The sequence below is a fragment of the Eleutherodactylus coqui genome, chromosome 11 (assembly GCF_035609145.1).
Source record: "Eleutherodactylus coqui strain aEleCoq1 chromosome 11, aEleCoq1.hap1, whole genome shotgun sequence".
NCBI classification, from domain to species: domain Eukaryota; kingdom Metazoa; phylum Chordata; class Amphibia; order Anura; family Eleutherodactylidae; genus Eleutherodactylus; species Eleutherodactylus coqui.
Genome location: NC_089847.1, coordinates 79,951,092 through 79,962,694, shown reverse-complemented (window position 1 = coordinate 79,962,694; position 11,603 = coordinate 79,951,092). Strand labels below are relative to the sequence as shown.

The following is an 11,603-nucleotide window of genomic DNA, read 5'->3' as shown; positions in this document are numbered from 1 at the left end:
ACTATAAGGATTTGTTGACGTTTGGTATTTTTGGTGTGTTTCTGAACTGCAGAAAAAAAACGAACGCAATTTTAGAAAAAGGTTCTTTTTATATATTTTTTTCTTTTGCTGTGGTTCAGAAATGCTTAAAAAAGGTATGAATGCGATCTGTGGACAGGCCATTCATTGTATCATTACTGTGTCTCCTTTGCATGAGTTCGGTATTAAAATTGTTTAAAAGGTTAAGTATTTGGATAATAGTTGGATAGTTGGTTCCTTTAGGCTAGTATCACATGGGCGAAGGCCATATCAGGCTGTGAATCGTGGCCCAATATTGCCCTCGCCATCCATGTGAAAGACCGTGGATGCGAGGTGTTTTCATGTGAAAACAGCCTTGTATCACCCCAGGAATGAAGGGTATACCCGCCGCGGCAGAGGATTGAAGAGTTCTCCCATTGCTTTCAATGGGGCTGACGCTGTGTTACCAGTGGCCATTTTAGATCTGCAGATGTGGAATGGAAAAAAAAGAAGTGGAGCAAAACCCGTAGGAAATGAGTGGCCCAAAATACAGGTAAGGGCCGCGAAGGGTTGAAATGTGCAAGAGATTCTGGAGGGGCTGCCGACCAGAGGATGCACCACCAAAGTGGGCGTGAGTGTATGGAGGAGTGTAGAAACAGGAAACTGGTGGCTCGGTACAGCGCTCCAAAAATGATTTGAATAATCAGAACAACTAGATGGAAATTTGTCCTTTAATTGATAAAACAGACCACAATTACTGAAAATGGAAGGATAAATTTCCATCTGGCCATTCTGATCATTCATATAATCTCTGGCGCGCTGCGCCGAGCCACCAGTTTCCTGTGTGAGCGCAGGCAGAGAATGGTTATGTATGCCGATACTAAACATGGTCTATTCTGAGTGACAAATGTTCTGCAGAGAATATACAACCCTAATTCCATAAAGTTGGGGCGCCGTGTAAAATGTAAGAAAATGTTAGGAAAAAAGAGTGCAATGAAATCAATTTGAAATCTCATGTTTTATTCACAGTAGAACACAGAACACATCAGGAGGGGAAGGGGACATTTTTCCATTTCATTTTTTAAAAATTAAAGGGTTTTTCCATGGAGAATACTGCTGATGACCTCTGCTTAGGAGAGATGACCTCTGTGTATTTGTGGCGCTGACAGCATGCACCCGCTCAGCTGCTTAGTTGGGGTCCCGAGCAGCGGCCCCCCGCCGATCAACTAATGACCTATCCTGATCATAGGTTATCAATAGTATTTCCCTGAAAAACTTCTTTAACTCCGTTAGAAAGTGGTACCAGCAACACATCTCACAAAAGTTGGGGCAGGGATAACAAAATGCTGGAAAAGTAAGTGGTACTAATGAAACACAGCTGGAGGGTCAGTTTTCTAGTAAGATGGTCAGAGGTTCACCAATCTGTAAAAATATACGTCTTAGGCCACTTTCACACGCGCGACAAATCACACAATTTTCTTCTGATACGACAGTGCTACAAATCGCATGTATCACATTAGCGATGTTTTGAAGGCTGCTACACTGCGAGAAAAAAAATGTGGCATGCTGAATATTGCCGCAATTTGTTGTGTTTTGTAGCCCATGTTTCAATATGGAGCCTTCCTTTCTGTTGCAGCGCATCATACAAAAATACGTTTTTTCTTCAGCGCAATGCAACTTTTACAGTAGGAAGTTCTGCTTTTTCTTGCTAAACTAAGCCCTAGGTACATTAAAAAAAAACAAAACACAATACATTATCTAATAGGCGCTGTCCGCTTTGCCGGACTTCTTCTCTGCAGCTCTGGCACACTTGGTTATAGTTTTCAGCCAGCGCTTCTTGGTCAGAGTTTCAAACCCCCCCCCCCCTCCAAGAAACGCTGGCTGATTGGTTCTCAAGTGCCGCGGCTCAGCCAGTCACTGCAGTGCTCGATGAAGCAATCGCAGCCATTCAATGCGATGCCCGTGATTCGTTCATAGAGTGCTGCAGTGATTGGCTGCATAAGCAAGTGAGCCAGAGCTGCGGAGAAGTGTGATAGAGCGGACTGCGCCTGTCAGGTGATGTATTGTTTTTACTTATTTTTTAATGCAGACAGAGCTTATTTTTAGGGTACGGCCTATATTTCAAGCCCCCCAAAAAAATCCCCGCAAAAGAGCGCTACAAAGTCGCGCAACTTGCCTGACTTTGTAGGGGCACAAAATTCTGATAACGCCATGAGAAAACGCAGCAATATTGCACAGATGCGATATCGCTGAGATTTTCTCGCAGATATGTCGCTGTCACCTGTGTGAAAGAGGCCTTAAATTGTGAAACAATTTCATAAAAAATCCTCTTCAGCGTAAAATTGTGAAAACTTTGAATTTACCACCATCTACAGTACATAATACCAAAAGATTCAGAGAATCTGGAGAAATTCACGTGTACAAGGGACAAGGCCAGCGGTCAATTTTGGATGCTTAACATTGAAGGCCCTCAGGCATCACTGCATTAAAAACAGGCATGATTCTGTAATGCAAATCCCTACATAGACTCAGGAATACTTCCAGAAATCATTGTCTGTGAACACAGTTTGCCGTGTAATTCCAAATGCAAGTTAAAGCTGTATATCAACACAATCCAGAAATGCTGGCGTCTTCTCGGCCAAAGCTTATTTAAAATGGACTGAGGCAAAGTAGAAAACAGTTTTGTGGTCCCATGAATCAAAATTTGAAATTTGTTTGTGGAAACATAGGACGCCATGTTCTGCAGACTTGAGAGAGACCATCCAGCTTGTTACTGGCGCACAGTGCAAAAGCCTGCATCTCCAATGGTATGGGGTGGCATTAAGGCCTTAGGCATGGGCAGTTTACACATTTTGAAAGGCACTATCGATGCTAAGCAGTATAGAGAGGTTGTAGAACAACATATGCTCCACCCAGACAACATCTCTTTCAGGGAAGGCCTTGCATATTTCAACAAGACAATGCTAAACCATCACACTAGCATGGCTTCGCAGGAGAAGAGTTCAGGTGTTGAACTGGCTGCCTGCAGTACAGACTTTCTGTAATGGGGATCCCCCAGTGGAAAAGGGGGTTTCACCACTGCAGGAGATGGGGGTCTTACCTTAGGGGCCAACCGCAGACCCTCAAGATCGGCCACATGCTTCTCAGCCAGGGAGCCTTCTCGCTTGAGTCATACACCATAACCATAGATCCTATAATACTGTCGTTTGCAGCCCTGTTAATAATGCTGTCATGGGCTATTTACCATAAGGATAAGCAAAATAGGCCATAGCTGCCTGAACGTAGCTATGCCATAGCTGCCTGACAGAACCTTGGGATGTAGTAAAACACGAGGTGTGAACATCCCCTTATCTTAGTTGTGATACACTGCTCCATTTCAGGTTGCATCAGGAATTCCGTTCTTCTGCTCCCATGATGGAAAAGGACAGCAGAAACCCTAAACGCAGACATGATACGACCATATCTGTACTTGCACGCACCTGATCGCTGCATATTTGCAGAATGAACTACTCTTTTGGTGCACGCATTGGCGTATTTTACTGTACTTTTTGTGCAACAAGACATGTTTAGTTGTGTGCGGCAAATAAAGGGGCAGCAATTGAAAAGGCTAATTAGTCTAATAAGTTTAAGATGTGTTCTTTTCCCTGCAGTATTACGCAGTGTTTTACACATCTCCTGGCGTATTGCATCTAACAAAAAAGGAAAAAATGTTTGCCTTTCTTAGGAGTGCAGATAATAAAGTGACCACTAGAGGGCAACATTGTAGATTTTTGCTAGGTGTTGGCCTGGTTGATTACCTTAATTATGAGGCACCTGAGAGGTTACAATGAAAGAGAAAGTGTGAGCCCCAGGAATAGCATCTGAGCTCCGAGGTTCCTGCCTCCAGTCTGTACCTGAAGATACAGGCCACACACGACAGGGGAAGACTTGTCTCCTGTGCTGAGATATGGTTGATGGTAAATGACTGTTGGCATAAGTGCTATTGGTGTAACGTTTGAGGCAATAGGCCCAATTGTAGAGATTGCAATCTTTTTTTTTTTAAACTCTTTTATATTGCCATTTTAAGGCAAACATACATGAGTGGACTGTAAGTGTTACACAAAGTTCTGATCACATAACACACATTTCTGTTACAGAGGCATTTTCGTCTTGGGTTTTCATGGTAAATTGTCCATCTTGGTGTTTATTGCTTACAACACAATGTCATACTCACATATATATCTTCCATTTTTATATTTTTCCCCTTAACCCCTCCCCTCCCCCAAACTTCCAGACTCTTAATACCCAGTTATAACAGAAATAAACCGTATAACTAATAACTGATTAAAGTAACCCGCAGTGCGCCTCCTACGCGCTCACCTCCCAACCACGGTATGTCATGTGATCTTTAGAGACAACAGCTGGTTCATGTCATACTGTCTATGATATCATGTTGTGTCGACCAACTGATACATGCACTCCTTGATTTCATTAGGACCAAGACTTTTCTCCACAAATTCCCACCACTTCTTGAAGAATTTTAGGGCCTGGTTCTCCACGCATCTCTATCGCTGCTCTCTCCATTTTTAACAGGTGTTTTAATTGTTGAATATCTTTTATCCCCGGGGGTTTGGCCAGCAGCCGGCTACTCAAAAGGCATCTTTTGTAGATCAATAGAGGGGTGTGGGTCATTTTGGCCTTTCTTGCCTGATCTGGTAGCTGATAGAGTATGAAAATTTGTGGCGTCAGTTGTAAAGTCTGTCCCTCCATGTCTTGTATCCGTTGTTGGATCCCAATCCAGTATTTTTTGATCTTAGGCAAATAGTATGGATCCAAAGCAAAAAAATGAAGCTGGTTGCAGTGAAAAAAGAGATTTGTCTTGCTTTTATTTAGAACGTGCCATTACATATCAAGCTAAAACAAAGTAGGACGCGTTTCGGCTCCTGTCAGAACCTTGGTCACCTTATTGTTGCAATAAGCGTCATTTCCTTAAACATGTGTTTTAAAGCGATGATTTTGTAGCCTGTGTGAAAGAGTCCTAAAGGAAAGAAACTACTCTGTTGTTCCCATCAAAAGGATGGAAACCAGGTCAAAAGGAAAACAAAGTTTGCAATTTTGGTCTCCATTTGCCTAATTAAAGTGAATGATTCTGCTCTGGGTGAAGGGCCAATAGAGTACTAGTAAAACCCCAAGAAGCTGTCTAAGGCCTCATGTCCACGGGGAAAATCAGATCCGCTGCAGATTCTACATGGAGAATCTGCAGCGGGTCCCTCCTGCCCCGCGGACATGAGCGCCGAAAATAAGAATTTAAAAGTATTTACCATCCGGCGCGGGCGGAGAAGATCAGCTGTTCCTCACGGCCGGATCTTCATTTTCGGCCGGCGGATGAATTCCTGACGCCGGCGGCACGTCGCCGGCACGTCTCCGACGTGCCGCGCGCATGCGCCGGGCACATCCGCCGAGCCGAAGCAAGGAAGATGCGGCCGTGAGGAACAGCTGACCTTCCCCGCCCGCGCCGGATGGTAAATACTTTAAATTCCTATTTTAGGTCTCCCGCGGATCCGGACGGCTTCCATAGGCTTCAATAGAAGCCCGCGGGAGCCGTCCCCGCGGGAGACCCGCACGAAAATGGAGCATGGTCCGGATTTTTCCATGCTCCATTTTTTTTTAAATCCCTTTTATTGACGATCCGCGGGTATTTATCTACCCGCGGGTGGTCAATGCATCCCTATGGGATGCGGATCCGCATGCGGGAGATCCGCTGCGGATCTTAAATCATATTTTGCCCGTGGACATGAGCCCTTACAGATTTGGTAAATGGAAATGTTGGTATTTTACTCCTGATGTAGAAACTGTGCCACACAACCAGATGGACACTCTAACCCTACAGAAAAATATGCCAGTTTATTAGTCCCCAGGATTCCACTGGCTGTTGCTGTAGTGGTTTCTCCACCACAACCATTCAGATAAAACGTCCTTCTTTATCTTCCTACATAAAAGAGGGAAGGAAGATTTAAAATATTACAACACCACATAGTATGCCACGCTGAAAGAAGACAATGTCCATCCAGTTCAGCCTGTTTCTATCTCCCCCTTGTTGATCCAGAGGAAGGCAAAACAAAAAAAAAAAGGCAGAAGCCAATTTAGCCCATTTTGGGGGGGAAAAAAATTCCTTTACGACTCCATAGTGGCAGTCAGACTAATCCCTGGATCAACGTTTAGAAGTTCCTACCTGATTCCAAGACCTGGATCAACAACCCCGCTGGTTATTTAATGCCTATATCCTGCAATATCATAGAGCTCTAAAAAAAAAGACAGCTAGTCCCCTCATACTCCTATCGATTTTGCCATCACAATGTTCTTAAGCAGAGTTTCACCATCTCACTGCTCTTACTGTAAAGAACCCCCTTCTGTGCTGGTGATGAAAGCTTCTTTCCTCCAACGTAGCGTATGCCCTCTTGTTACCATCACGGTCCTAGGTATAAACAGATCATGGGAGAGATCCTTGTATTGTCCTCGAAGGTATTTATACATCATACATTATTTGGTCGCCGCTTAACCATCTTTTTTTCCAGGGTGAATAATTCCAAATTTGACAGCCTCTCTGTGTATTCCAGTCTTCCCATTCAGTTTATTAATTTGATTGCCGTTCTTTGAACGTCTTCAAGCACTGCAACATCTTTCCTGAGCACTGGTGTCCAGAACTGTACACAGTATTCCATATGAGGCCTGACAAGTGCCTTATATATTTGAAGAATAATGTTCTCGTCCCTCGCCCCTATACCTCTTTTAATGCACCCCAAGACTTAATTTGCCTTTGCAGCAGCTGACTGGCATTGATTGCATTAAGTCTACACTAAACTAGTACCCCCAGTTGTTTTTCCATATCGCTTTTCCCTAGCAGTACCCCATTTAGTATATCGGTGACCTCAGTTGCTCCTGCCCATATGCATGGCCTTACATTTATAGATGTTGAACTCCATTTGCGATTTTTCAACCCAAGCCCCCAGGTTGTCTAGGTCCATTAGCAGCCGTATATTGATATACATACTGACCAGAATGGGGCTTGAGGGCTCCTACCCACTAGCGATAGGTTTTCTTGAGATGCAAGTGTGAAAATGCATGATTATGAAACCAATGTTTTTCATTGGTTTCATACTCATTTGCAAATGTTTTCACTCAAGCCACGCAGCGCTTAAAAAAAATCTGCGCTATTGCCCATTGCTTTCAATGGGGCCAGCTACAGCAGTGCCAGCTTTATTGAAAACATAGGCAGTACATTGTGCTTTCCTGACGCAGATGTGACAGCTATGGCAGGGGATGAAGGAATCCTCTGCCACAGCTGTCGGAGGTCGCTGATGCTACCCCATTGATTTCAATGGGGCCGGCGCTGCTGCTCAGTCATTCATTCAATTCAATGAATGGCTGAGCGCTGCCTATGATTGCTGAGCGCTTTGACCAATCACAGGCAGCGCTCAGCTGTCATTCAATGACAGCTGGGCGCTGCATCTGATTGGTTACAGCACTGAGACAATCAGAGGCAGTGCTTTCTGGAGGTGGGGATTTTTTGATCCCCCAGCCTCCAGAAGACGATTGCCGGGGCCGGAGAGAAGAGCCGGAAAGCTCTTCTAAGGGAGTAAAAAAAAGTTTTTTTCGTTTTTTTTAACACAGCTAGGGATTATTTTGGGGGAAGAGCTTATATTTCAAGTCCATCCCCGAAAATCATTGCTGCTGTGGTTGCCTGCAACCCATTGCCTTCAATGAGGCGGCAGCAGCTGCCGCCGCCCCCGCTGGTGACAATGGGCAATAGCGCAGATTTTTCTTAGCACTGCGAGGCTTGACTGAAAACATCGCAAATGAGTATGAAACCATTGAAAATCATTGGTTTCATAATCATGCGTTTTCACTCACTCTCGCATTGCAAGAAAACCTATCGCTAGTGGGTAGGAGCCCTAATACTGAACCCTTTGGCACCCTGCTAGCAACGGAGGCCCAATCCGAGTACGAACCATTTATTACCATCCTCTGCTTTCTATCTCCAAGCCAGTTATTTACAGAGATCGATATGTTTTAATGTTTAGTGCCTGCTCAGTGAGCAGCTAACTCCTTTCCATATTGCCAGTGTATCTCAGTGTTGCCAGTCGCTAATTTAGTTCCAGGATCTGGGCTTTCAAATGAGTGACGTGCATGCATCTTATGCAACAGTATACACCCTCAATTAGCTGATCAAGTACTGCATACATTGCACATTCTAGTAGGGATCTACAAATTTACTTCCAGAACTAATGAAAATCAACTAGTTCACGCTCCTGACATGCCTCCGCATTTAAAGGATTAACAGCTCCAATGAGCGGCATGGCTTATCAGAGCTGTTGCAGGCGGATATCAGCTGTAAGAATCAGCCTGGACCTGCGTTGTATGCGGCAGGATCCACCTGCAATCCCCTCCATACAAGCATTTGTTCGTACATATGAACAAATGCACCTACGAACAGCTTCCTGGAATGGAACCCATTCTTAAGTTGGGGGTTTTCTGTATAATAATACATGTGCATATTTGGGACCTATATCATTTCCCACTGAAAATCGTGTTAAAGAAAAAAAAAAAAAACAACGCCGCAGCGATCTCGCAGCCTTTAAAAAACGCATAAGCTCTTAAGGGGATATTCCCATTTCAGACTTGTAGAGCAGGCTAGGCAATTAAGAGTCTGATAGCTCATCCATATTTTTTCCAAAATTTATTATCCCCCTTCCCTTAAAATGTCCTCTTATCAATCAACATTTTGAAAACAATACAACGCCCAACTATTAAATATAAACTATCCTGCATCATAACCACCTAGTGACCACCTCCCGTTCACGGCCAGTCACGTTACCTTTAAAATTCCTAGCTGGTTCATGTCATCTTGACTGTAGTACCAAGTTGTGTTTGTGAACTGGATCGTACATTCCATGATTTCACTAGGACTAAGGAATTTCTCCATAAATTTCCTCTCACTTTTTGAAAGATTTGGGGGCTTGAGATTCCACACATCTCAATTCTCTCCATTTTTAGGTTTGTTAGCTGTTGTATGACACGGTTTATCCCCGGGGGTTTGGTTAGCAGCCAATTGTTCAGAAGGCACCTCTTGCTGATCAGGAGTATGGTATGGGTCATATTAACTTTTATTGCCTGTTCTGGTAGTTGGTGAAGTATGAATGTTTGTTGTGTTAGTTGCAATCTCTGGTCCCCAATGTCTTGCACCATATTTTGAATCCTAATCCAATATCTATTAGTCTTCAGGCATTGCCAAATGCCATGGAAGAAATCGGAGTTGGCATGGCACATCTAGGACAAGCTTGTAACCTTGTTGGACCATTAGGGTTCTGAGGTTTGTTAAACCCATAGATTGCTCCATGGATTATCTTAAAGTAGGTTTCCCGACACCATTCGTTTGATACTGCTTTTCACACAGTTTCAGCTCTTAATCATTCCCTCGGGAAGTTCCGAGTCCTGCAAATCACAAGTCCATTTTTGGAATAAGTCAGAGCTGTTCTCAGTCACCCACCCATCTCTAAATTTGTTATACAAAACTGAGATAGAGTATTTATGTGAAAGGTTTTTAACTAGATTATCCATAGGATTAAGTATTGCCTCCTTTGATATATCGGTTAGCCTTTTCCGTAGAAAATGTCTTACTTGTGTGTATGAGAGGAAATGTGAAGCAAGCAAATTGTATTCTACACACAGCTCTCTAAAAGTCTTACATCTAGGAACTTCTGGGTGTATAAGGTGTTGGACTTAAGGGTCTGATGGATGTGGATTCCACCTCTGGGATTGGCACCTATCAATATCTGACAGTGACAGAAGGGAATGGGAATTGTGGAAACAGTGTAGCATTTAGCTACGCTGTGGGTCTTTGCTTACTGAAACAGTGTAGTTTGTTGTTTGCACAACTCTCATTCACTTCTATAGGACTTGGGGAAACTGCAAAATAGCCAGCTTGGCCGTTTTCACTCAGAAGGGTTCCTATATGCTATACCTTGTTGAACTACTACTAGTTCATGTGAAACACTCTAAAAAAAACGCTCAGGAAAGCAGTTTGGAACACAGTACATCTGGAAACTTCAGCTTTTTTTAATTTAACAAGCAACCTTCATTTACAAATAATGAAAAACGTATATACCTCACAATAAATTCACAAACTTTATAAAATACAGAAATGTATTAAAAACTATTTACAGTCACCAATATACAAACACTTGAAACGACAACTTAGCATGTTAATAAAACAGACACCCCACATTGAAGTTAGTAATCAAGAATATCCGATATCTGCAGCCTGACAGTATCGCTGTAGAAATGGCCCTCGTTGTCCCCTCCTCCAAAGATAAGTAGTTCAGTAGGGGCATATTCCTCAGTGTCACCTTTTACTCCAGGAAGAGACAACATAGAATAGCCAGCACGTGGGGAACATGGAAGTGAGTTACCGACCAGTGTAGTCCAAGTCTTTGTCACTGTAAAATGAAAACCACCGTTACCAATATACACACCTTGTTCTACTGGCTAACACGGTATTAAACGTTTTCCAATATATAACAGACATGAGCTTGCATTCCACAAGATCAGCCTAATACTACCACACGGTGTAAACTTCACTAAATATGAAGTATTGTCAAAGAGCTACAAGACACAAATAAAACCATTGTAACATTATAAAAGTGCTCATTAGCTTTGTAGAGGCCACAATTTTCAAAGTATTTATAAAGTTACCTGTATTAAATAAGTAAGTATCATTTAGAGCCTGATTTCCATCGTAACCGCCATGAATTAGGAAACGGGAATCGGACACAGAGGCAGCAGAATGCCAGCTGAGAGAAAAAGGGCATATAAAAAATGTTTAGGCCTTAATGATGCATGAACATTTTAAATGACAGAAAAGACATTAAATATGGCAACTGTTAAAGGGGAAATCCATGTTATTCCAAAAGGTCACTCTGGGGAGGAAAAAACAAAAACAAAAAAAACAACCCAAAATACACCACCATCTAGCCCCAGGTTTAACCCCTTGAGTGGCACGCCCGGAAATTTTCCGGGACGAGCTCCACTGCTTATAGCGATACAGCCCGGAAGATTTCCGGGCTATGTATCACTATGGGAGCTGCAGAGCACAATGCCACAAGCTGTGGCAGTGTGCTCTGCCTGCACAGTCCCACAGAGAACAAAGCAAGGGCTTTGAAAAACCAGCAGAAGATATTGCCGATATGCCGGCAATCTCCTGCTTTGTTTACAGGTTGCCATAGAGACCATCGGCTTGTCAGAAGCAAGCCGATGGTCTCTGTGGCAGGGAGAGCTGGTGCTTGGCTGTAAGAGGACAGCTAGGTACCTGCTCTTACAGCAGAGATCAGAGAAAATCTCCGATCTCTGCTGTGTTAACCCTTTACATGCTGCAGTCTATGTGACTGCAGCATGTAAAGGGCTGTCACTGCAGCATGTAAAGGGCTGTCACCATCGGACCCCTGGAATGTGATCAGGGGTCCTGATGGGTCCCTGTGGAAGTTCCGTAAAGGGACAAAAGGAAAAAAAATTATTAAAAAAAAAATTATAAAAACACTTGTCTCTCTTTACTTTGTAAAAAAATCAAAAAT

The 11,603-nt window shown here is 43.3% G+C and overlaps 1 protein-coding gene across 1 annotated transcript in view; it reads right to left on the bottom strand.

Annotated features, from left to right (window-relative positions):
- Positions 1-10,072: 10,072 nt before the first annotated feature.
- The window catches only part of LOC136582030 (rab9 effector protein with kelch motifs-like), a 43,996-nt gene continuing 42,465 nt past the window's right edge, over positions 10,073-11,603 (bottom strand). Inside the window, exons 10-11 of the mRNA XM_066582769.1 lie at positions 10,729-10,826; positions 10,073-10,472 (exon numbers count right to left, since the gene is read on the bottom strand). Of these exons, the coding sequence (XP_066438866.1) occupies positions 10,267-10,472; positions 10,729-10,826 (304 nt within the window). The 3' untranslated portion in view covers positions 10,073-10,266. The remainder of the gene's footprint in view (positions 10,473-10,728; positions 10,827-11,603) is intronic.